Source organism: Desmodus rotundus, chromosome 1 (assembly GCF_022682495.2).
Source record: "Desmodus rotundus isolate HL8 chromosome 1, HLdesRot8A.1, whole genome shotgun sequence".
NCBI classification, from domain to species: domain Eukaryota; kingdom Metazoa; phylum Chordata; class Mammalia; order Chiroptera; family Phyllostomidae; genus Desmodus; species Desmodus rotundus.
In genome coordinates this window covers 100,345,618-100,370,431 of record NC_071387.1, presented here as the reverse complement: position 1 = coordinate 100,370,431, position 24,814 = coordinate 100,345,618, and the positions used below count along the sequence as shown (strand labels likewise).

General features: G+C 53.0%; 2 protein-coding genes across 4 annotated transcripts; one reads left to right on the top strand and one right to left on the bottom strand.

Annotated features, from left to right (window-relative positions):
• Window positions 1-2,915: 2,915 nt before the first annotated feature.
• On the top strand, window positions 2,916-7,264 carry ZSCAN10 (zinc finger and SCAN domain containing 10). 2 transcript variants are annotated; one of them, XM_053928488.2, is made up of 5 exons: window positions 2,916-3,329; window positions 3,556-3,823; window positions 4,024-4,088; window positions 4,265-4,322; window positions 5,706-7,264. In XM_053928488.2, the coding sequence occupies exons 1-5, from the start codon at window positions 2,916-2,918 to the stop codon at window positions 7,262-7,264; spliced, it is 2,364 nt and encodes a 787-aa protein (XP_053784463.2). The 2 variants fall into 2 exon arrangements, with proteins under 2 accessions (XP_053784463.2, XP_071078325.1); XM_071222224.1 differs by lacking the exon at window positions 3,556-3,823 and having other exon boundaries at window positions 3,077-3,194.
• Window positions 7,265-11,834: 4,570 nt separating this feature from the next.
• On the bottom strand, window positions 11,835-24,719 carry MMP25 (matrix metallopeptidase 25). 2 transcript variants are annotated; one of them, XM_045189631.2, is made up of 11 exons: window positions 24,098-24,719; window positions 23,577-23,709; window positions 21,621-21,756; window positions 21,230-21,522; window positions 16,183-16,359; window positions 16,011-16,095; window positions 15,763-15,845; window positions 15,032-15,184; window positions 14,704-14,961; window positions 14,294-14,541; window positions 11,835-14,170 (listed from the first exon to the last, which is right to left on the bottom strand). In XM_045189631.2, exons 1-11 carry the CDS (start codon window positions 24,185-24,187, stop codon window positions 14,138-14,140), a joined length of 1,689 nt encoding a protein of 562 aa, XP_045045566.2. In that variant the 5' UTR covers window positions 24,188-24,719; the 3' UTR covers window positions 11,835-14,137. The 2 variants fall into 2 exon arrangements, with proteins under 2 accessions (XP_045045566.2, XP_024409158.2); XM_024553390.3 differs by having other exon boundaries at window positions 11,835-14,541.
• Window positions 24,720-24,814: the final 95 nt, after the last annotated feature.

Sequence of the window (24,814 nt, the reverse complement as noted above, 5' to 3'; positions counted from 1 at the left end):
GGTCAGATGGCATAGTGCAGGAAAGAGTGAACACTGGAGAGGCAGGGGGGGAGACTGAGATGCTGGTGAGTCTAGAGAAGGGCTGGAGGGAGGAGGGGGAAAGACTGGAGAGAAGCTGGAAAGTGGGGAAAGGGGAGGGAAGCTGGGGAGATGCAGGACTGTTGCGTGTGGGGGTGGGGGTGGCTGGAGAGATGGGGCGGGCCTGGTTAGGTGGTCAGGATACAGGCCTGAGTCTTTGTTTTAGCTTCTCTCCCATGGCCCCGCTCCTCTGAGTCAGAAAGTATAGGACCAATCTTTTAAAAATATACAGGTTTTCTCTGTCCTACTGTTTCACACCCTACTCAGCCTACCTGAAAAGGAGGTTTAGGGAACTCTCAGCCCTTTCTCCTCTGAGTCCCCTTAGAAGAGGGCTCAACAAACTGTTCAAAGCTCTGGATAAACCGCCTTTCCCCTGGCTCCGTTGACAAGGCTGGGTTACCTTTGCGGGCAAATGTTTTACTTCTGAGCATTGGCGTCCTCGGCGATAAAATGGGGACAACTGTTAGCTGTGCTCATTTGTATTATTACCTAGCAGTAATGACAATGACAATAGCTAGCCCTTGTGCACACCCGCCACTTACTCCCTTTAGGGGGTGGAAAGTGAGGCTGAAGGCTTTCTTCTTGTTCCCCTAGCTGGGGTGTCCACGGGGTGGGGTTGGGGAGGCAGGTTCTTGAGAAGCTCATTTGTAGCCCTGAGGCTGGAGAGCAGGGAGGGCAGAGAGCAGTTGGGACTCCGGTTTCCATATCCATAAAATAATTCCTACCTGCATAAAATACGTGTTCCCAAGTTCAAAGTGGCCTGTTCAAAAAAGGGTAATCCATTCGCTGAGGGGCAAAACTGAGTCCCTGTGAGCATGACTGGACTTGGGGCAGCTCCCCCTTTGGTAGCTGGGCTACCCCCAAAAAGAAGGGAGTAGCCCTACAGAACCCTTTGGAACTTGCCAGGAGAGGAGGGGGCAGTTGTCCATCACATGGACCCAGTGCCCCCTGGTGGCCAGTCAGAAACACTTTTTATTGCTGGCCAGGCTCACAGAGATGGATTCCTCCCAGAGGAGCAGACCAAGGAAGACTCTAGAATTAAAAAAATAATAATAATAGAAAAGAAAAGGAAATGACTACCTCTCTTGCCCATAACCCAGATCCCATGGGTACACCCACTAGGGACCTCCAAAATGGGCAAGGCAGCTTTGGCCTGCCTCGGGGACACTGACACATGTACGCAAGCTGTGAGCCTGTCTCATCTGGAGACACATCCCCCAGGCCCAGCTCCTTGGCTTATCTTGACTTCAGTCTCTGGGGATGGATGAGGAGGTGAGTAGACTGGAACATCAGGTAGATCAGCCCTGCATTGGTCAGCTGAGGGGCCTTGGCCTTGACTGCTTGCTGAGAGCCACCTCCAGAGCCATGAAGTGAGGGTCAGGATGTCTAGTCAAAGAGATCATATGAGCAGGGACCCCCAAAAAACTGAGTTTACTTATTAAAATATTGTGTATTTATTCTTACATGTTTAGACTTCAGTCACCTTCAAAGTACTCTCCATTTGATACAATACACCTATCGAGACTTTTTTCCACTGCTCAGAACAGGTTTTGAACTCATTAGTTTTGATGCCTTTTAGCGCTTCTGCCGTTTTTTGTTTCACCTCTTCCACATCGGCAAAATGCTTCCCTTTGAGGACTTTTTTCATCAGGGAAACAAAACAAAGTCACTCAGGTGAACAGGAAGGGCAGGGCATGGGGGTCATGCCATTTTTGGTCAAAAACTGCTGAACACTCAGGGTGATGTAGGCAGGTGCGCTCGTAAATCACCCATCATGAAATGGGCAAACTCATCGAAAGAGTCTTCAAGAAAACTCACTGATGCTGAACACAGCCTCTCCCAACAACACTAGCTGGTCCACTGATACAGATGGGTTCCTAGAACACTCACTTAATGGGGGAAGCCTGTACTACAAGGGGCCCACCCTCCAGAAGATAATGCCAGTTTTGGGGGGTCCCCCCTCATATGCATGAGCTTTCCCCCTAACCGTTTATCCTTAAAATTCTTAAACTTCCAGACAAGTTGAAAGAGCAATTGCTATAATTTTGCATGTTGGTCCATCAATATGGCTCAACCCTCATGCCCCTTCATTTCCAAACCCTTCAACATCCAAGAATAAAGACATTTCCTACATGCCACAAAACTGAAATATCCCATCTCAGAAATTCATTTCCATTGTCATCTAGTGCCCCACGTTCAAATTTTCCCAACTGACCCCCAAATATCTTTGAGAACCTCTTAAAAATCAGGATCCAGTCAAGTTTCTTGCATTTGGTTGTAAGGGGCGTTGGTCCCTAGAACAATGCGCCCCCACAGACACTTGCTTTTTATGACGTAGACCCAAGACCCTGGGCCAGCAGCTCCGGGTCATATCCTGTCTAGGATTTACTTGATTGTTTCCTTGAGGGATCATTTGACTTGTTCTTCTCTACAATGCCCTTTCCACTGGAAGTTGGGCCTGAAGGCAGAATTGGATTGCGATGGAACATTTTGGTAAGGACCCATCTTCGGTCGTGCCATGTACTCCCTCTGGCGTGACATCAAGAGGCAAGGAAAGCCAAACTGTCCTCTTTCGGGGGAATGCCAACTTGGGTTGCTGGGGTAAAGTGAGGCAAAGTTCTAACTGCTGCGGGAGAGAACAGTAATACAGAGCTGTCCATTTTCTCTGCCTTTTGGTGCGTTGGTCTGGCTGAGCCATTACCCATGGCTGGTGTGAGAAACAATTCCTCTGGAGGCCACATCTTTAGGCATCTCTTAACACCACAGGTGTGGGAGCAGAGAAGGAGAGAGAACCAAGAGTGGGAAGAGCTGTGGTGAGGTGTCCCCCAAGGTGAAGGATGCTTGTAGAAACTGTCCCTGCTGAGCGGGAGCCAGAGCAGCTCGGAGGAGTAAAACTGGAGGAGGAGGAGGAGGAGGAGGAGGAGGAGGCTGCCAGCCAGGAGGATCCCAGGCAGCCAGAGATAAGGCTCCGACCAGAAGTGGCTCACCAGCTCTTCAGATGCTTCCAGTATCAGGAGGACATGGGGCCCAGGGCATCGCTGAGCCGGCTCCGGAAGCTCTGCAGCCACTGGCTGCAGCCAGCACTACACAGCAAGAAGCAGATCTTGGAGCTGCTGGTGCTGGAGCAGTTCCTAAGCGTGCTGCCGCCACACCTCCTGGCCCGGCTTCAGGGCCAGCAGCTGAGGGATGGCGAAGAAGTGGTGCTGCTGCTGGAGGGTGTCCAGAGGGAGTCGATTGACGTGGGGCCACTGGTAAGAGGGTGTCAGCCAGGTGGGCTGGACAGCTGGTTGGACAGACAGGGACTTTATGGCCCCATTAAGAATCGCTGAACTTTCTACTTTCCTCCCATTGCCAATTCCTTCTTAAACTCCTAGCTCCTTCTCTGTCTGACTCTCTCCTTTGTCCTGTTTCCCTTGGAAGTCAGCAACACATGGATTACCACCCTGTCTGTTGCCTAACATGGTATGCTTTTAACAGGATTTTAGTTTTAACACTGGCAAGAATTGTCCCCGTGCGGACATCACCTTGGAAGAACAGGGGGACCCTTCCCAGGTCTCAATCCATAGCCCCAAAAAGGAAGTGCCCTCAGAAAAACCTCCAGCCCTGGAGCCAACAAAAGGACTCCTGCCACCCCAGCCAGGGCCCTCCAACTCTGCTGAGCTGGGGGCCTGGAGACGTCCTGCACGTTCAAAGCAGCCACTGAGCCCAGGTCCCAAGAGGACATTTCAGGCCCTGCAAGAGAATGGTGAGGAGCTACTGCCCAAGGGAAGGTGGGAGCTGGGAGGCCAGGAGGGCAGCCAAGTGGGCAGCCTCTGGGGTGGACAGGAATAGATGAGCGCCAAGCTGCTTCTCACAGGTGCTTGGCGAGAAGCACATGTCCTCATAGCCTCCTGGTGGATAAGGCTGGCTTCTCACAGCTCCTTCTCCCCCTCCCAGTGCTGCCAGCCCCCCAGGACCGAGAGTTGTGGCCTGAGGAGAACTCCCACGATCAGGAGCTGGCAGCTGTTCTGGTGAGTTGGGCTTGTCCCCTCACTCCAGGATGCTCTTCTGCCCCAAATGTTCATTGCTTCTGCGGTTTCAGCAAATCCATGTCTTCCTGAATTTTAGCCTAGAAAGCTCTTCATTTCCCTCAGGTCTCAGAGCCTTGTTCCTCACTCATTGTGGGTTTCTGCCCCTCATCCTACAGGAGTCCCTGACCTTTGAAGACGTCCCAGTGAAGAAGGCATGGCCTGTGCACCCTGTGGGTAAGAACCCCTTCCAGATCTTACGACTAGTGAAGCCTCTTTCTTTTTGTTGGGAGGTGATTCCCAAACCTCCAGACCCTCAAGACCCTCCATACATTTGGACCTCTTTGGCTAAAAATGGGCTATTGTAATGAGAATATATAGGTATCTTCTGGAGATGTGTGTGGGTGTGTGTGTGTCTGTCTATCCAGAAAGTATCTAGCCACATAATATGAAAAACTAGAGGCATTTATTGGAGAAGGTACAAGATACAAGAAACATTGTATACAGGAAAATGACGCCTCAGTCCCCTTCAAAGTAGGCACCTTGGGACCTCACCCAGTTCTCCCAGTCACCATCAGCTGCCCCATCGTATTTTCCTGAATCTTATCGATGGTCTGAAATCTCTTCCCTTTCAAAGGTGATTTTAGTTTTGGGAAAAGGCAGAAGTCACAGGGCGCCAAATCTGGGCTGTAGGGGGGCTCAGTCACCTGGGTGATTTGATGTTTCCCCAAAAAGCTCTGCATGAGATGTGATGCATGAGCGGGCACATTGTCGTGATGAAGCTGCCAATCACCAGTTGCCCGTAACTGCAGCCTTCTGAATCATATGAATAGTTTCTGCAGAGGAGTGTTCAAGGTTAATGGGAAATTTGATGCTGATTCACTGCTCTACTTTCTCAGTCATTTTGAATGTAAAAGCCACACAGTACACAGGCTCACTCAACGTCATCTACCGCCCCCACTGACTAGTACGGTGAGGTCGTCATTGCTCACACATGAGCATTCCAGTCCATTCTCCTTGGCTGCCAGGTTACATCAATGTCTTGCAAACCGTTCTTATTAACAACAGTTGGACTTTTTCTGGACAGACCTCATGTATATAGATATAGATATATATACACACACATACAGACATGTGTGGGGGGCAAAATGACTATGTGAAATGGAGTTTATTATTATTATTATTATTATATTATTATTGTATTATTATTTTATTATTTTTCATACAAACAACTAAACCTGTTTTTACCCCACTCTGTATACATTCAAAGACTCCTTGTGTGTGGTGTAATCATCAACCTCTTTAACTCCGAGCTTTTCAAATCCGTGGCTGTGGGAGTGCTTGCTAACGGGTGTGGGGTCTCCACGTGGGGGAATAAGCAGGCTCTGACGCAGGAATGTGTCGCAGGCAGTGAGTGTGTCTCACGGCACAGAACTGCACACTGTGAACAGGTGCAGTGGTGAATTGCATGTCGCTTGCTTTTTACCCCATACCCTCTGCCAACCCCCCAGCTCTGCAGGATCCTAGGTTTCTTTCCACTTCCAGGCAACGGAGGTTCTGGTGAATCCCAGGAGCCATGGGAAAAGACCTGACCAATCCTGTTGTTTGCTTCTTTTACAGGATTTGGAAGCAGAACCCCAGCCGAGGCATTTCAAGAAGAGCCCGAAGGGGTTGCCTGGTCTGCTGCCGTCTCAGCAGAGTCTCAGGAAGGTAGCCCAGGGGCGACAGAAGAGCCCCGTGCACAGTCACTTGGGCAGGGCCCTGAAGTGAGCAGCTCTCAAGGAGGAGAGTCCCCTGATGGTAACAGTGATGTTCTAGAGGCCAAAGCGGCCGGAGGGACCTCCAAGCCACAAGCAGAGACGAAGTTCATCTGCACGGAATGTGGGGTGAGTTTCACGAAGCTGGCCCGCCTGGAAGGGCACCAGCTGCGGTCTCACCCTGGCTCGCGGTCCTTCCCGTGCCCGTGCTGTGGGAAGACCTTCGGCCGCAACTCTATCCTCAAGCTGCACATGCGCACACACACGGACGAGCGGCCACATGCCTGCCACCTCTGCAGCCACCGCTTCCGCCAGAGCTCACACCTAAACAAGCATCTGCAGACACACTCTGAGCCGGCCTTCTTGTGCGCCGAATGCGGCCAGGGCTTCCAGAGTCGGACCAGCCTCCTGCAGCACCTGTTGGCTCACGCCCGGGACCAAAAGGCGTCCTGTACCACGGAGACCAAGACCAAAGCGCCAGAACTGACTGTGGTCCTGTGCTCCCATTGCGGCCAAACCTTCCAGCGCCGCTCCAGCCTCAAGCGCCACCTGCGGATTCACGCCAAAGACAAGGGCCACCAGCGCTCGGAGAACTCGGACAACCTGCACCAGAGCCCCGAAGAGCGCAGGCCTTACGTGTGCAGCGACTGCGGCAAGGCCTTCCGGCGCAGCGAGCACCTGGGGGCCCACCTGCGTGTGCACACGGGCGAGCGGCCCTTCTCCTGCGAGGTCTGCAGCCGCAGGTTCAGCCAGAGCTCCCAGCTGGTCTACCACCAGCGGGTTCACACGGGCGAGAAGCCCTACGGCTGCCAGCAGTGCGGGAAGCGCTTTGTGCGCCGAGCTAGCCTCGCCCGCCACCTCCTGACCCACGGTGGCCCAAGGCCCCACCGTTGCACCCAGTGCGGCAAAACCTTCAGCCAGACTCAGGACCTTGCTCGCCACCGGCGCAGCCACACTGGCGAGAAGCCCTGCCGCTGCAGCCAGTGCGGCGAAGGCTTCAGCCAGAGTGCCCACCTAGCACGCCACCTGCGCATCCACACTGGGGAGAAGCCCCACGCCTGTGACACCTGTGGCCACCGCTTCCGCAACAGCTCCAACCTGGCCCGCCACCGCCGCAGCCACACCGGTGAGCGGCCCTACGGCTGCCAGACGTGCGGCCGGAGTTTCCGACGCAACGCCCACCTGCAGCGGCACCTGGCCACCCATGCAGGCACAGGGGATGCGGCGGCCGGGCAGGCGGAGCCCCCTCAAGAGTGCCTAGAGTGTGGTAAGATCTTCAGTCGTAGCTGCAACCTACTGCGTCACATGCTGGTACACACGGGGGCCAGGCCTTACTCCTGCACACAGTGTGGCCGCAGCTTCAGCCGCAATTCCCACCTGCTGCGCCACCTGAGAACCCACTCCCGGGAGACCCTGTACTAGCTTAGCTCGGGTTCCTCCAGGCCTACCCTGTGGGCCTCTCCCTGGCCTCCTCTGCAGCGGAGGCCTGCAGGAGAGGTCCCTGCACCACCTCCCTTGCCAAGCCTCACCCCCACATCCCTTTGGCTCCTGTTAACCCTGCCTTAGTTCTTCCCTTCCCCAGAAGCATCTCTTCCTGGCCTCAGGAATGTATTTCAAAATGCCCAAGTAAAACAGCCTTAAAATTTTTTTTTGTATTTAAGCACTGATTTTACAAAATGTGGTATGAAGATGAACTAAGTTTACAACTTAAATGGTTCATGTAAGTTGTCTTCAAAATACATTGCACCTAAGATGTTCATAAGATTTTACATGCATTTTGGAAGAAGTCACACAGAAGCAGCTGCTTTTCCAATGAACTCAGCCAGTTTCACGTCTCGTTTGGTCAGTCCACCAGTCACTCGAGGGGTTATGTGGACTTTGTTGTTCATATTAAACCATTCCCGGTGATGATTTATCTTCTCTACTTAGAGGACAACTCGAGTCATGAAGCTAATGCCTGATTAAAAATTTTTAAGGAGAACTCTGTGTCGATGGCATCTCTCCCATTTAATTCCGGCCATCCTGCTGCTTTAAGGTCAAGCGTAACGTAACTTGGTCCCTGTCCTCTGCTGATGTGGCCGTGAGGCTGGGGCTCCAACACCCCAGGGCCGCCAGCAAGCTCTGTGTGGCCCTCAATACCTCCATCGCGGCCACTGCAGAGCCCTAAAACAGCCTTCTGAAAGCAGTTCCTCTTTCCTTCTACATTCACCCTAATGCCATCTGCTGTCTTCCCCACTGTCCCACACTGTAGTAGCTTTCTCCCTCCCCCATCCCAGCACCTTCAAAGGCAGGCTGGATGGGAACAGACCTGGGGAGCATTCCCCCACCCCACAAATGCCCAGAGTGGTGTGTACGTGAGCGGGGGTGGCCAGATGTCACAGCCAGCCATGGATAGGGCCAAGGAACCTCACCTTGGAATTTTTTTCTCTGGAGTCGACCTTAATCTGTGCTGTCCAATACAGTATCCTCTAGCCATATGTTCCTGTTTAAATTGATTAGAATTGAATGAAATTTAAAATCCCAGATTCTGGATGATTATTGGAAACCTGTTTTGGAATGTTGGTACCTAATGCAAATGGAAAATGCTAGCAGTTGAAATAAAACCTGCCTGCTGCGAAGCTGGTTGGCAGTGGGGGACCCACAACTACCCATAATCCTCTAAATGCAAAGCTGCGTTGCCAGGGTGTCCCACCTTCTTCTTCCTGCCCATCAGGCGTTCTTGGCCTGCTTCCCCCTCCCATGGAGAGTTTTGGTTTTGTGTCTGTTTTTGAGCAAAGCTGAAACTTGTACATAACAAGAGTTAAAGTTCAGCATACATTAACCAGCTACTAGAGCTTAATATCTTTACTTTGGTGTTACAATACTGGTAATTCTCTCTCTCTCTCTCTCATTTATATTTTTAAGATTTTTATTTATTTATTTTTTGAGAGAGAAGGTAGGGAAACATTGTAAGAAACATCAATAGGTTGCCTCTCTTACCGGCCCCGGTTGGGGACTGCAACCCAGGCCTGTGCCCCAACCGGAAACCAAACCAGGGGCCTTTCACCTTGTGGAATGACACACAACCAACAGAGTCACACTGGTCAGGGCCTGACAGTCTTCTCTTAATCAGGAATAAAACCAAAAATAGAAGGGAAAATATTTGATCAAAAGAGAGACAATGAGATAAATGTCTACTTGTGACCAAAAGTGGCTGAGGCAGCAGCTTTCAAACAGTGTGTCACAGGAAGCTGGTGCGCCACAAGGATTTTTAAAACATGCACTACCTGGCCGTTTAGTCAGGGGCACTGGCCTCTGTTCCCTTAGACTGTCACATAAGAAAATGACAACAGTCAACACAATAGCCATTCGGTGTGAATGAATCAAAATTATACGTAATTTTTTTTGTCAGATGAGCAAAAAATATAGTATATTTTTTGGTGTGCTGCAGAATTTTAGTAATTAGTTTATGTGTGCCATGAGATGAAAAAGGTTGAAAATCACTGGTCTAAGGGAAAAAAATTAAAGGTGGGATGCAGAGAGAATTGAGGATGAGGAGGAATTCAATCCACTAACTTGATGATGCCAGAGAGAACAAAATGAGGTCAGTTCTGTATTGATAACAGGGATTAAAAGAAGCAAGAAATAATCTAAAAAAAAAAACATCCAAAGTATTGAAATGGCTTCATATTTGCCTTAGATGCTGGCCCGAGACTAATCGCTAACATGGTAGGGAATATGGCTTTTGTGGGCATCACACTCCTTATCGTAAAGTGAAAGCTCTGGACTAGATTAGGGATATCGAATGCAATCCTCTTCTTTGGCCTTCCTTTCTAGCACCCAGGGCAAGCAGCAGATCAAGGGATTTCCTTGCTGAGACCAGGTAGAGTCTGGTGACCCTTCTGGTGGCCACTACCCATCAACGCCTTTGCCGCTCAGACGGCAACCCCTTTGCTTTCAGTGTGGTACTACGTTACATGCCTTCCGGGGACAGAGTGCTGTATTCATGTAACGGTGTACTCAATGTAATTTTTAAATGTTTCATTTGGAAATTTCTTACATTTTTTGAAAAGAAATATAAGTGCTAGTAGGGTCAACAGAAGTCACTTCAATTCACAATACGGTCAAAGATAAATTTTCAGTTAAATCACATGGTTAGCATTATCAATTCAAAGTTAGTACCTACAGAAACCCTACAGGCACACTCTGAGCTGGCCCTCTATCATTTGTAATACACATTACACAATGGTGTATTTCCACACAATTCACTTAGGTTCAGGCAAAACTTTTCAAATAATGGAACTTTATCAACATCTACAATGAATCGGGATACAAATATATGTTGGATAATACATACTTTACAGCCTGATTTATTACTTTTAAAATGTAATCATAAACCAGGACAGACTACAAGCCCCTTGAGTGAACTCAAACATTCACATAACTAAGACCATAAGCACAACATTAGTAACTGGGACAGGCCAGTAAGCCAGGACAAGTGGAACAGGGAGACAGACAGACAGCTGAACAAACTAGCCCAGCAAAAAGCAATTTACAGCCAGATAAAAAATGTCACCTCCCTAGAAGTAATATCCGGGCCTCGGTTGTTTCAGCTCCAGGCCCAGAAAAGCAGCAAAGCCAGGTGGGCGATGCCAGGACCAGCTGCTGTGACTAATGGACCCCCTGCCCTCGCTCTGATGAATCACTGGAGACCACGACCCTGAAAGGGCACACCTGGAAAATTGATGACTATTCTATTGAAATCTCCCCTAAGACTTCCCCTAAACTCCCAGACCAAAAAAACAAACAAATAAAAAACCTTCAAACCGAAGAACCCAGCTCCTCTCCCTCCTAGGAGCATGCCCTCTCCTTTCCCCTCCTCCTCTTCGGCCCCCACAGGCACGCATCTCCTAAACTCTAAAGGACCCCATGAGACATGCGCCAGGGAAGCAATGGGCAGCAGCAGCTCATCCCGGGCTAAGCCCCCGAACCTGTCTCCAAGGCCTCCTTTTCTCTGACTTCTCAGGGAGCTGACAGCAGCCCCACCTAGTCTGTCTCCTGTTGCTTCTTCAGTCCTAGGCCCTTCCTTGTTTCACTGTCCCCAGCTTTAATGAATGTACTCTCAAAGTCACCTGGACTCGTGTTGTAAAATCTACCCCGCTCGAAGTCCCACTCTGGCCTGGTGTCTGTCCAGGGTGGACTTTACAATAGACTCTGTTACGTGGTTCCTGCTGCTGTTCCAGAGGTAAGGAAAGAAATTCCTGTGGGGATGGGGTGTATTCAGGGTCCAGCCAGGTCCTGAGAGAAGCTTACACATGGAACCGCCTACTTTCCTGCCAGCAGCTCCACAGACACAAAGACTTCTTGCAGAGGTTCGGCCCTGCAATTCCTGCCCCCCGCACCCCCCCCCCCCCCCCCGGTGGCTAAACCACAACGGTTGTACCTGCTTGTTGGCTGACTGGACTCTGAGGCCAGCACCAGGCTCAGGTGGTTCCTCATTATGCATGAAATTGAGGCCAGAGCTTTGGCCACTGTGTGCTGGTCTGGGAGGCCAGGAGGCTGGTGCCAGAAAAGCTACCACCTCCTTAACCCTCAGCCATCCCTCCGTGCTCACCCCCCCCCCCCCCCGCCCCGCCAGGGGCTGTGCACACACATGGCAGCACCAAAATCGAGAGAGAACAGAAGTGACAGGGAAGCACAGGGGGGCTGTGACAGGGCTCCCTTCACTTCGTGTAATAGTTTTAAGATTCATCCAGGTTGCAGCGTGTGCCAGAGCTTCATTCCTTCTATGGCTGAGCAATACTTCACGGCGTGGGGAGGCCGTACTTTATCCATTCATCCGCGGTGTCCATCTCTTGGCAAATGTGAAAAAACACTGCTATGAACATTCATGTACAAGTATCCATGTGGACACGCTTTCTCTCTTCAATACATATATCTTCCTTGAAGAAATGTCTATGCTGATCCTTTGCCCTTATTAAAATTGGGTTATTTGTCTTTTTATCATTAAGCTTTAAGAGTAGTTTATATATTCTGGATATAAATTCTTTATCAGGTATATCATTTGCAAATCCTTTATCCCACTCTGTGGGTTGCCTTTTTACTTTGTGGTGTTCTTGGAAGAACAAAAGCTTTTAATTTTGATTATGAGACTGTACCATTTTAAAAATAATAAATTTGTCACGGCATTTTTGCATAATAGACTTAATAAATTCTTAAAGGCAGGAGGAGAAATATCCGTGTAGCGCTGAAAGCAGCCTCAGTTTGTACACGGGCCACTCCTCGTCAGGGCTCCCCTCACCCAGCCAACTTTCGGGTTCCTCTCTCTGCGTCCTCCTCCCACTCATTCTCCTTCCATCCTCCACCTTTTGGCCCCTCAACCCTGGATTCCACATCCAGAACAATTCAGGTCTGTCAAGTTCCGGGCTTTCTCTCCGGACATTTTTATTGTCCTCGTGGGTGGGGCTGATGAGTTTTGCTGATAAGCTTTTATTTTTTTAAAGATTTTATTTATTTTTAGAGATAGGGGAAGGGAAAGAGAAAGAGGAGAGAGAAACATCAGAGAGAGTGGGGAGTGAATGAGATGGCCCAGGTTTCACCCACTCACCACCCAGGAGTGCTGAGGAATTGGTGACCCCGGATTAAGAGTTCTCCTGCAGGCAACTGCAGACGCCCCAGTGTGGAGGCAGAAAGAGGTATTTAAAAATAAGAGGGTGTTCTATTAAATGGGAACAGTGCTGTGTCCGGGGTGGTGACTAGCAATGTGGTCCAGGGACCAAATTGTGGAAGGTCATCCTTGTGGCCACTGGTGTTGTAACAGGGTGCAGCCAAGAGGAGGGCCCCAAATAGGGATTTGTAATGGGGTCCAGAACTCAAGGTGTCCATGAAATATTAGAAAAACATATATAGGATGTCCTCACCCCCACACGCCTGAGCTAGGGGAAGGGACACAAGGAGCAGGGCCATTGAGAGCTGTTTCGTATAGCAACAGCTTTGCAGCTAACCCCTGGCATGGTCATTTAACATATCTATAACCTTTAACTGGTTTCATGGATATGTTAAATAGCTGTGGCCCTGCTTTGAGCCAGGGGGATGGGAGTGACTTCCACCCAAGTTGTAACTGGGAGGCAACACCCCGGGTTACAGCACCTGCATGAGAGCTTAGAGAAGACTGGCTCCGTGCCATGGGGCCACACCTGCCCAGACTTACTACGGCAGCCCAGCAAAGCTGGAAGAATAGGGAATGCTGGCTGGTGTAACTGATTGTAGGAGGAGTTGGAAATGGGGCTGCAGAGGAAGACTGGCGCTGGGATTTAAACCCAGGCACGGCAGCCATAAGGGAGGGTGGACCACGCGGTTTTGGAGGAGAAGGGAGAGGACCACGTTGCTTTGGCAGAGTGGGGACCCCATGGCAGCAACACAGCTGCTGGTGCAGGGAGCGTGAATCACGGACTTCTACTTCTTTCCCTGAGATCCGGTACCCCGGACTGGGCAGAGGGGGAAGGAAGGAAGGACTGTGTGCGTCTGTGGGTATTCTAAAGGACTTAGTATTTTAATGAAGACATTAAGTCATCATTCTAAGTCTGTATAACTTTTAAATAAAGAATTTCTTTCCTTTTCACCAGTCTCTAACATTGAGAGACGTCTTTTCCTCTGGTGACAGGCATTGAGAACCTAGTAGGTGTGTGTGGGGGGGGAACCCCCAGAGAGAGAAAAGGGAGGGTCCTTTCCGTAACAGTATATTGTCCGCCCCCTCCCCAGGTCTGTTCTGTAACAGTGTCACCTAGAACAAGCAGCACTGCTGCCCAGGGGTGGCCTCAGGGCTGGGTCCCAGTTCCTCATCCACGTGGTGTTGACTGGGACCTGGTGGAAGCAGAAGAGGGTGAGAAACCTCTGGAAAAGGAGGGGGGCTGGGTTTCAGTTTCCCAATCAGGCCTGTCCTCTAAAGCTGCGGTCCCCAATCTTTTTGGCACCAGGGACCGGTTTTATGGAAGGGGGTGACAGGAGGCAGGAGCTCAGGTGAGCTTAGCTTCACTCACTCCCCCGCCCAAGGGGGAGGGGGCAGGGGGCAGGGCAACAGGAGGGGGAGATCAGGAGAACACATGCTCCTGGCATCGGACAGGTAGTGGGGGTTGGGGACCGCTGCTCTAAAGACCCAAAAGGTGTGAGCAGCTGTTGCCGGGCAGGGCTAGGGCTACAGGGCGTCCGCCGGCTGCGCTCTAGAGAAAAGGACAGACCTGAGGGGGCAGCGAGCAGCCGGGCCGACCATTTCCTGTGTTGGGTCCCAGGGCCAGACTTTGTGTCCCTGTCACCCATCTATTCCCAGCTGAATCCATGCTGATCCCGCCCCTGGGAACAGAGAATGAGGCTTAGCAGCGATCACAACCCCCCTACAGGCCCGCGGTGGGAAACCCGGCCCCCTCAGTGTAGCGTTGCACGCCCCCACCCTCAGCAGAAGGTGACGCCCCCCACCATCAGGGGCAGAAGGGGCAGCAGGAGGGGCATCGATGGCAGCCCCGAGGCCTGGTTGATCTCGCACTGACAATTGCAGGTTCCTGGGTTGAGAGTCGCTTTGGGTGGCCTGGGGTAGTGAGGGCCAGCGCTGGGGGCCGGGCAGTCCAGCCATTGGGGGCCGATAGGTTGGGGGGAGTCCGGCTCGGCCTTGACGCTGCCTTTGGGAAAGCGCCAGTAGTAGGCTCCCTTGAAGAAGTAGGTGTCACCTGCGGGGCGGGCGGAAATGCTGCAGGGCTGGTCCAAGTTGCTCCGAGCCCCGCCCCCCTCGAGGGTTCCCCGAAATCCCCCAGGATGACCTCAAGCCCCAACCCCAAGGGCCAATAGCTTGCAGTCCTGGGGTCTCAGACCCTCCTCGCGGGCTCTCCTACCTGTGTTGCTGACGGTGACATCGTCAGGAGTGTGAGGTGCCCCCTCCCAGAGACTCAGGTCACGAGGGTAGCCAGGGTCCGGGCGTGCGGCCGCCTCGTCGTACCGCCAATAGCGCTGGCCCCGGACCAGGTAGGTCTTCCCGTTCAGCGGCCACGAGAACACTGCATCAACCTCCTCGCCCGGGGGCAGCCCCAGCTCGGCCAGGGGCCGCGCGGCGCCCTCTAGCTGCCGGTCCTGGAACACCCAGAACTCGGAGCCTGCAGGAAAGTGACTTGTTGAGGGCAACGGCTCCCGAGCCCCGCTTGTACCCGCCTGCGCCCCACTCACCGCTGAAGAGGAGGATTCGGCCATCTCGGTGCCGGGCGTAGGCAGCCTGGATGACCTTCACCTGGGCAGGCAGCCCCTCCCAGAAGCGATGGAGCCGGGCAGGTCGGGGGGACACCAGCTGTCCTGAGGGTTGTAGGCGCCAGAACCAGGGGCCTGTGGGAGAAAAAGGGGTGGGCATGGGGCATGAGATGGCAAAAGGTCTTGTCCCCCTTTATGTGTTGCTGGAACTTGGAGCTGGGTGAGAGGTTCATCTGGAAATCAAGGTCCAGTGGTTCTAGGGTGACCGGCTGGCCCAGCACTTACCTACCACCACCACCCGCCACCCCCCCCCCCCATCCTCATGGGTTTTTTTTCCCCGCTGAATACAAGCAGAAGTTTATTTAGAAAGTCACACAGGTAGAAGAAGTGAGCTCTGGAAGAAGCAAGCCAGCTGGACTGCTTGGGCTCAGGAGGCAAAAAAAAAGGGCCCTTGGAATTTAGGAGAAAGAAAACAAAGATATTGGCCTCCTGGGGAAGGGGGAAGGTTCCCAAGGGGCTTCAGAGGGACAGCAGGCACTGGGGAGAGAAAGGGAGTGAGGAAAGGCAGGTGTGGGGTGCTCAACAGAGAGAGCTGTCCCACCCACCTGATTTGAAAGTCCTTTATCCTGGGAAACCCCACAGGAGCTGTGGGGTTATGCTAAGTGGGTAGGAAGCCAACTCTATGGGGTCAGGGGAGACCTGAAGTGACTCACCTTTAAAAAAGAAGGTTTCTCCACGGATGTTGGCTATGGCATCAAAATTGCCATCACACCGATCAGGGACAGGGAAGGAGGGTCTGAGGAGGAAAGGGACGATCAGGAGAAAGGGGTCAGAGCTCTTCTCTTTACTTCACCTTGTTGACAGTCCTGTGGGGCAGGGACTCTTACCATGCCCATCTCACTGAGGAGGACACCAACCATGGGGAGCTCACACAAGATCACAAAGCTGGAGGGGGACTCACCTGTCGGGGGGCAGGGCAGGGGGCAGGGGAGGAGGACCCAGGGGTTTCCTTGTGGGCTCATCATGTGGGGTTTGGGGTGCTTTCCCTGTAAAGAGAGTTGGAGAGGTGTGGGCTGCCTGACCCTGCCACAGAGGCCGCACAGGGAGAGCCACTGTCTCCCAGCCCCCTGTACCATAGAGCTGCTGCAGGCCTTCGCGGTCGTCCTGGGACAGGCGGTACTCGGTGGGGTGGCCCACAGGGCCCTGGTAAAAGGGCCTCATGATAGAGTCAGGCGCAGAGGAGTGGCCCAGGCCCAGGGCATGGCCAAACTCATGAACAGCCACAGCAAACAGGTCAGTCCCCTCACCATCTGCGGAGGAAGGGAGAGTGGGCTGGATCTGTGGCAACCGGGTAAGGGGCAGCAAGGAAGCCCCTGGGAGTGGGGCCTGCTGGCAGACAGGAACAGCCAGGAGACCCTCCGGAGATGGCCACAGTCTCCTTGAGTCATTCCTTCCTTCCTGTATGAATTCACTTAATCAGCAAATATTTTTATTCGGCAGTGCTGGACACCGGGACACCAGGCTAAAGAGATCCATAGAATAGGTTCGGGAAAGTGCAGGAGGAGACAGTCCGGAGAGAGAAGCTTAGAGTGATGTAGGCGCCCCCACAGGAGCAGAAGCCCGAATACAACAATGCGGGGGGAGGGAAGCAGAAGCCTGACCATGCATACAGCTCTCTAGAGGAAGCCCCAGCCCTTGGAGTTTCCCGCTCCCAGCTCCAGCCTGTGGTCAGAGGGCCCCCCCACCCCCACCACCACTTCTACTCCCACCCATAAGGAATGTTGTTCAGTACCCTTGGCCTCTGTTCCCAGGACCTTCAGAACCCCACTCCCACCCCCATGGTCTTTCCTTCCTCCCCTCCCCTTCCATCTGCACACCCCTGTAGTGCCCACATCTTCTCTATCTCTATTTTCCTCCCCCATCTCTCCCTCCCAAAGCCTCCACCCCTCCCCACCTCCCTGGGGTCCTGGCCTCTCCTCCCCACCACTGCGGCCTTCATCCATCTTCTCAGAACCCAAAGTTTCAGCATGCACTCTCTGACCACAGTCTGCTGGCCTGGGCAGCCAGCCTCACTCTCAGCCTCTCTGAACGCAGAGGCCTCTTCCTTGGGGATCTAGCCCAGGCGCCAGAAGCAAGCATCTTCACGCTCCCCGTTGCTGGCCAAATCCCAGCTTCTCATCCACCCATAAGCTGCCTGCTGGCTCCAGTTTAGCAGATGACAGGGCCAAAGGGGACAGAGACAGCAAGATGGGGGGGGGGGGCGGGCAGCCCCCAGGAGGCATACATTTCCCCAGGCGTTGATCTATTTCATGGAAATCTGTAATTAGGGTCAACACTGTTGAAAGTGGGCTTATTGGAAATGACCTGGTGTACTGAGAAGCAACTTCCTTTCAGCCACCAAAGGCCACTAGATGAGAGTCTAAGAATGCAATGTGTGTGTCTAAGAGGAGTAGCAAACACTCGTCCTCATTAACTTCTCACAAAAACCTCTACTTCCAACCCCATTTTACAGGCCAGGAAACTGAGGTGCAGAGAGGTCAAGTTAAATGATGCAGCTGAAACTGAGGCTGATACTCTGACGGTGCGGTCCTGCTTTCGGCAGTGACTTCAGGTGGTCTTGGTCACACTCAAACGTACTGATGAATTCCCCTGTTGACTGTGGGTTTTCTCATTGTTCTGAGTCCTTTTTCTGAGAAACTGGAGGAAGTTGGGTGTCTTAATCAGGTACATTTCCCATCTCTCACCCTCACCACTTTCCCTGCCTTGCTTCTCCTTTGGCCGCAACACTTCCTTGTACCCTTCTCTGCTATGCAGCTACGGGAAATACGGGGCCTTAGCAGGAAGCTCCTTTGCTCTCTGCACTCCGCCCTTCAAGCTGCTGTCCAGGCCCAACCCCAACTCTTAGATGACAAATGTATTTTCTATTCCATCAAGACAGGTCATCCTGTGTAATCTGTAACTTCCTCTGCACCCAGAACAGACAGCTTCCTCTCTCAGATGCTCACCTCCTGCCTCCTGCCTGGCTCTATTCAAGGACCCTGCCTCACTCACCTTCTCTAGGACAAGAAAAATGCCCCACCCATCAGTCCATTTCTGCATCTGTCCATGTGGCCATCCATCCATTCCCAAACTCTTTCTACTAACTCATCCAGCATCCCTGAATGCCCGATTCCCTCATCCTAAAATACTCCCTGGACCTGTCTGCCCCCCAACCACACCCCTCCCCTTCCACAGCAAATTCTTTGATCAGTGGTCTAAATTCAGTCCACTTCCTCAGCTCCTCTCATGCCCAATCCCACTATGGTCTGGGTCATTCCCCCATCCACTGCGCCTACAGGCACTAAGATCGCTCCATCCCCAGATGACCAAATCCAAGCCCATGTAACTCACTGGCCCGGTTTGCCATGTCACCCACTGCTAACCACTTCTTCTTTTGCTCTTGCTCTTGATCACCTTTCAGCCTGTTCTTTCTGTTTCTTTGATTCCTCTTCCCCTGACACTTTCCCCTTTACTGTGAGGCTCTCCACAGCTCTGTACTTGACTTTCACATTCCACACTCTCCTCCTTACCCCAGTACCTCTTTCTCTTAAACCTGCCACCAGGCCCAGCTCTCACAGCGGCTGGCAATGAATGGAGCTCTGCTCTGTGTCAGGCCCTGTGCTGAGAGCTGGAGGTGAATTACTCATTGAATCTCCAAGTCCACACTACCAGCAGGTGCTATTATTATCCCAGTTTCTCAGATGCCAAAACTGAGCACAGTGAAGTCAAGTAACTTAACTTACACACATAGCCAGCAGAGGATCCCAGCCTTGAGATCCACTGCAAGCTTGTGTGTGTGTTTTAAAGATTTTATTTATTTATCTTTAGAGAGAGGGGAAGGAAGGGAGAAAGAGAGGGAGAGAAACATCAATGTGTGAGAGATACACCAATCTGTTGCCTCTCACACCGCCCCACCCCCCCAACTGGGGACCTGGCCCCTAACCCAGACTTGTGCCCTGACTGAGAATCGAACCTGCGACCTTTTAGTTCACAGGCCAGCGCTCACTCCACTGAGCCACACCAGCCAGGGCTAAGGTCATGTTCTTAAATGCTGTGTCACACAGTCTCACTATCATGGATGCTAGCTGCACCTTGCCCAAATCTCCAAGCCTGTGTGCCCATCCTCTGGCTGTCCCCTTCCCCAGAGGTACAGGCTACCTCTGCCTAGCAGGTGGCAGCTAATGGCCAATTTGGGACTAGGAGAGCTGGGCACCTCCCCTCCGGCCAACCCTGTGGCACCATTTGTGCTCCAGACCTTCCGGTGAGGTCAGGCTCCTCTGGAGCTGAGACGACATCCTTGCTCAGCTTCTTTCCTTAGCCTTTTTATGTTTCCCTTTCCCTTGAGAACATGCCCCTGAGAAACTGCTTGCATAAGAATCTCCATCTTGAGCTTCGCTTCTGGGGAACCTGACCTAAGTCAAAGGAGTTCAAGCTCTAGAACAACATACTGAACCACTGGGGCACCAGCCGTACTGATTGCCCATAAGCACTGTAAACACACCCCCACCTGAACTCACTTCTACCTTCCCCCAGCCTGGTCCTCCTCCTCCCACATTTCCCATCTGCATTAACAGGACTCTGTCCTCCAGGGGCCAGCATCCCACCCTCCTATACCTTCTTCCCCCAGGATCCAATCAGACCCCAATCTTGCCCATCCCCACTAAACTTCCCTCAGAGTTACCCACTGCCCCTGTTCACCACTTCCCATCACCCCCCACCATCTCTCACCTTGACCCTGTAGCAACTCCCTGCCTCCCTGCCCCTATCTTGCCCTGCACTGCAGCCAGTGGTCTTTCTAGAAGGCAAAACCTCCCACACCTATTGCCTTCAGAACCCTACAATCCAGACTCTTCCCCGTGCTCTCCAAGGGCCTTTGTGGTATGATACCTCCAGTCCACCCTCTATGGCTTCCCTCCTGACACTGGATTTTTTGCCTTCCAGCCCAAATATCCCAGACCATTCCTCACCCCAGTGCTCCCATCCCTGATCATTCCTGACTACTCTGGACTCAACTAGCGCACTGGCTGGCCCTTCCATATTGTACCTCAAGAGAGTGTGGTTTTGTGTGTGAGCAAGCATTCAGGTGTGTGTGTAACAAACAAAGCCACTGCTTCCAGGAAGCCTCCTTCAGCCAAAAGCCCGGACCCGCCTTTCCTCTGAGCACCCACGGGCTCGAGGACTTGCCTGTTGTGATTCCCTGCAGTTGTGTCATTGCACGTAGGCGACTGCCGGCTACTCTTGTGACTCAGCTGCTGGACAGCCCTGTTGTGATTTTGCCTCTTTCCTGTCCCCCCACCCCCGCCAAGATTTTGTTTATTTATCTTTAGAGAGAGGGGGAGGGAGGGAGAAAGAGAGCGAGAGAAATATCGATGTGAGAGAGGAACATCGATCAGCTGCCTCCCGTACACATGCCCAGACCAGGGACCAAACCTGAAACCCAGGCATGTGTCCTAACCAGGACTCGAACTGGCAGCCTTTCACTTTGTGAGAGGATTCCCAGCTGAACCACACCGGTCAGGGCTGTTTGTGCCTCTTTAAGTCCTCAGCCCCAGCTCGGGACTGGGTACCTGACATGCCTCTGGGATGGGTAACTTTTTATGTCAACTTAGCCAGACTATGGTGCCCAGTTGCCTGGGCAAACAGCAGCCTAGATGTCGCTTTGGAGGTTATTTTGTAGGTGTGATTAACATCTACAATCAGTTGATTGTAAGTAAAGCAGATTACCCCCCCTTCTGGGGGTGGGTCTCGTCTAATCAGTTGAAAGGCTTAAGAGCAAAAAAGATTTCCCAGAGAAACAATTCTGCTCCAAGACTGCAACACAGAAACCCCCCTGGGTTTCCAGCCAGCTGGCTCGCCCTATACATTTTGGACTCAAGTTTGCAACATCGGTTCTCACCTGAACTTCTAGCCTGTGGGCCTGCCTTACAGACTTTAGACTGGCCAGTCCCACAATTCCGTGAGTCAATTCCTTAAAATAAATTACTTCATACATGCACACACACACACACACACATCCCATTGGTTCTGTTTCTCTGGAGAAACCCAACTGATAAAGCCCCCATTGAGAAATGTAATTTAAACCTAATTCTTAAGGACAGACAGACCTGGGAAGAGGACCTCTCGGAAAAAGGGATATTGTACCTTTTGACCCAAAAGTCCAGATTTCCTCATCGTCAAAGTGAGTGTCCCCAGAGATGGAATGCTCCCCGGGGAAGAAGGCGTGGGCTAGGGTCCCCCCCTGCCCGTCGAAGGGATAGCTGTCCTGGTGGTAGGCCTGGGCAAAGTCGATGAGGATGTCAGGCTCTGCTTGGCTCTGAGAATCCATCTCCTGGAATTTGAGGCCTGACTCAATACCCCAGGCGGTCAAGGCATGGTGCATGAGACTCCGCACAGTCTGCTGGCTCAGTGTAGAGCTCTGGGGGAAGGATTGTATCCTGGGGAAAGAGGAGTGGGGAATAAGGATGGCCAGGGAGACAGACACTAGGGCCCAGCAGGCAGGGCCACCCAGGGTGGGGTGGGCAGCAAGACCTACCTCCATGACAGAGTTCGCTTCTTCCAAACACTGCCACTCAGAGCATAGCGGCGGCGGCGCCTGACCAGCCCCGCCGCTCCCAGCACATCGGGCAGGGAGCAGCGGGGCTTATGCATGGTGGCCATCGTCACTGGGTCTGTAGGAAAGGTTGGGGGTGCAGGATCAGCAGGACAACCTGCCCTGATCATGGTACCAGCTAACGTCCTACGTGGGGAAACTGAGGTTCAGAGAGGTTAAGAAACTTGCCCCTCTTGGATTTGAATCCAGGCATTCTGATTCTGGAAGCCAGTCATGCCAAATTATGACACAGTCTTTCTGGGCAGTGTCACCCCTGCATCTGGCCCTGGAGGGACTGGCTGCCTCTAGGGGGTGCCCAGAGCCTCAGGCAGGGATCTTGGGGTCCTGCCTCCCTGAGCCCTGGCAGTTGGACTCAAGAGAGGAGACCTGGGGTGCAGTGAAAACTCCTTTCTTTGAGGCTGAAGCCCCTGGGAGGTTAGGTTACCCACACCCTGCACCATACTCCCAAGACCCCATCACATCTACGTGAAGTCTGAAGTGCCCACGCCAGCTGGGTCTCGGTTTCCTGTGGCTAGCTACCCCCTCCTGGATTGGAGAAGCCTGGAATCCCCTTTTCCAGCTGGGCTCAATTCACAGAATTCTCTTCATCTTCAAAGGAACATCAAACCTCACCTCGTTGGTTGAGGTCACAAAGCATAATGGAGCACAGGGAGATGCCAAACACTGCTGGGCAGGGGGACAGCACAGAGAAAGACTATGCCTTCCCTCACAGCTAGCCAGGATCCCACCAGCTCTCTCTTCTTCCCCATTCAGCCCAACAGGGGAGCCTCTCATCTCTACCTCCAAACTGCACGCCCCTGGAATCAACCACTTCTCGTCACACCTTCCATCCTAGTCCAGGCCGTCATCATCCCTTGCCTGGACACTGCAATACCTCCTCCCCGGCCTCTGTGTTCCCCACCCTCTACTCTCCATCAGCAAAGAGAGGAACGTAAAATTGCAAAACAGACCAAGTTGCTTCCTTCCTTCAAACCCACCCATGGTTTCTCACTATGCTTTGGAATCAAACCCAAACACCTTTCAAGCCTCCTCCCCGCAATCTGGCACTTGCTTAGCTCCTCAGTCCTCTCTCATCACAGGTGCCCAGCCTGTGCCTGCCACAGGGCCTTTGCACTGGCCTGGTACACTCTTCTTCCACATCTTCCCATGTCTGGCTCCTCCTCTTTGTGTCCTATGAGTTCTTGGTGGTATAGGAGCTCCTCTTGACTCGTACGACAACATTCAGATGACCCTGATCTGACTAGAACAGCCCCTCAATACCATTAACATTTTATCTTCTTCCAAACACCACTATCTGCCCTGGCCGGGTGGCTCAGTTGGTTGGAGCATCCTCTTGTATACCAAAAGGTTGCGGGTTCAATCCCCGATCTGGGCACATACCTAGTTGTGTTTTGATCCCTGGTCAGGGCGTGTACAGCAGGCAACCAATCGATATTTCTCTCATACATCGATGTTTCTCTTTCCCTCTCTCTCTCTCTCCCCCTTCCTCTCTCTTTAAAAATCAATACACATATCCTTGGGGTGGGGATTTTAAAAAAAAATTTTTAATTACTATCTGAAATTATCTTGCATATTTCTGTTCCTGATCTCTAGAACGTATCCGTCTCTCTCTAGAATGCCAGCTCCATGAGAGCAGGGACCGTATCTACTTTGTTCACTGCTGCCCCGGTGGAGGTTGAAATGGCCTCTCATGTAAGAGATTCTCAACAAACACTTATTGAAAGAAGAATGCTTGAGAACCTCTTGGGTTATGAACTGCGATCAGCATTTTCATAGCTCCCATGCATGATTCAGGTGCATGCCAAGGTTTAAGAACAGCTGGATAATGGTCAAGCTGGGTGCAGAGGCAGGATTGGGAAGGGGCTGGGGGCCACCTACCCAGGACGCCAGTCTCAGGCAGCCCTGCAAACCTCTGCATCACCTTGATGGCATCCCGAAGCTTTGCAGGGTTCTGCAGCTGGGCCTGGGCTGGGTGGGGTGGTGGCAGGTAGCCATAGCGTGTCAGCCAGTCCTGGACCATAGAAGTGAAAAGGTGAGTCGGGAAGGGCAGAGAGGGATGGGGTCCTGCCTTCACACGCCATCCTGGAAGCCTTACCTCTCACCAGTTGGGAACTCAGGGCTTCCAGCACCAGGTGCCTGCCTGCTCTCCTCTCAAGGTCCTGGCCCTCCATCCCTGGGTTTGCCAGTCTTCATCTAGTCCTCACGCCCCCACCCTAGTCCCATTCCAGGTCTTTAAATCCAGGCCCCAAACCTGACGAATCCAGGAATCCTGGTCCCCTGACCCCATCCCCAGTCAGTCACTCTGGACATTTGAATCGGCCCTCACCTAGGTGTCCGACATCGGCTTCCCTCTCCGCGCCCCTCTGCAAATCCCAGGAGCCTGGAGACCCAGCACTCACCACGCCCAGACTCACGTCCTGCGCCGAGGGCTGCGGGGCGAGCGCTGCGGGAGGCAACAGCTGGAGCAGCAGCGCCAAGAACCGGAGCATAGCTCGCTCCTGCCTGGGCAGCCGTGGGGCTCGAGGGGGCCTGACTAGAGCCGCCCTGGGGACCCGGGGGAGGAGCCTGGAGAAGCTAGGGTGGGGACACCCGGTGCAGGATAGGCGGGGAGGGCAGGAAGACTGGGATCGAAGGCCCTGGGGAGCACGGAGCAGCGGTACGAGGTACCCAGCGGAGGGTCCGGGGAGGCTGGGGTCTCCGGAGGGTTGAGAGAACGCGGGAGGGGTGGAAGTCCGTATTCCGGGTCCTCTGCGACAGCCTCTCGGGGTCCTGGGCCGGTCCCGTCGCGGAGCACCCCGATGAGCGGTGACTGCACGGCACGGAAATGGCTCAGCCTTCGGATGTCCAGCGAGAAGGTGTGAGCCGGCCAGGTGGCGGCCCCCTGCCCGGTCCGGACTCAGCGACCCTCCTTCGAGCTCGAGGCGGGCCGGGATGGGGGCTGCGGCGAACAGCCCCGGCCACAGACACAAGTTTCTCTTCCCAGATCGCAGCTCCTGTGCAGCTGCCGAGGCGACTGTTCGATTCTGCTTCCTCAGAATGCGCAGCCCTGCGGTGGGGCGGGGGCGGGGGCGGGGTGCGGCTCGGAGCCTTCCCCCTCCCCGGACCGCCGTCCCGGA

Bases quoted from the DNA above. Each gene is read 5' to 3' on its own strand.
- MMP25 (XM_045189631.2), bottom strand. From the start codon at position 24,187: ATGCTCCGGTTCTTGGCGCTGCTGCTCCAGCTGTTGCCTCCCGCAGCG. The intron at 14,962-15,031 runs GTGAGTGGGGCG...ACTTTCCTGCAG, and splicing joins CCGAATCCTCCTCTTCAGCG to GCTCCGAGTTCTGGGTGTTC. The intron at 14,171-14,293 runs GTGGGGGGCGTC...CTCTGTTCCCAG, and splicing joins TGCCCCTTCTGCCCCTGATG to GGGCGGGATCAGCATGGATT.
- ZSCAN10 (XM_053928488.2), top strand. From the start codon at position 2,916: ATGCTTGTAGAAACTGTCCCTGCTGAGCGGGAGCCAGAGCAGCTCGGA. The intron at 3,330-3,555 runs GTAAGAGGGTGT...TGCTTTTAACAG, and splicing joins CGATTGACGTGGGGCCACTG to GATTTTAGTTTTAACACTGG. The intron at 3,824-4,023 runs GTGAGGAGCTAC...CAGTGCTGCCAG, and splicing joins TCAGGCCCTGCAAGAGAATG to CCCCCCAGGACCGAGAGTTG.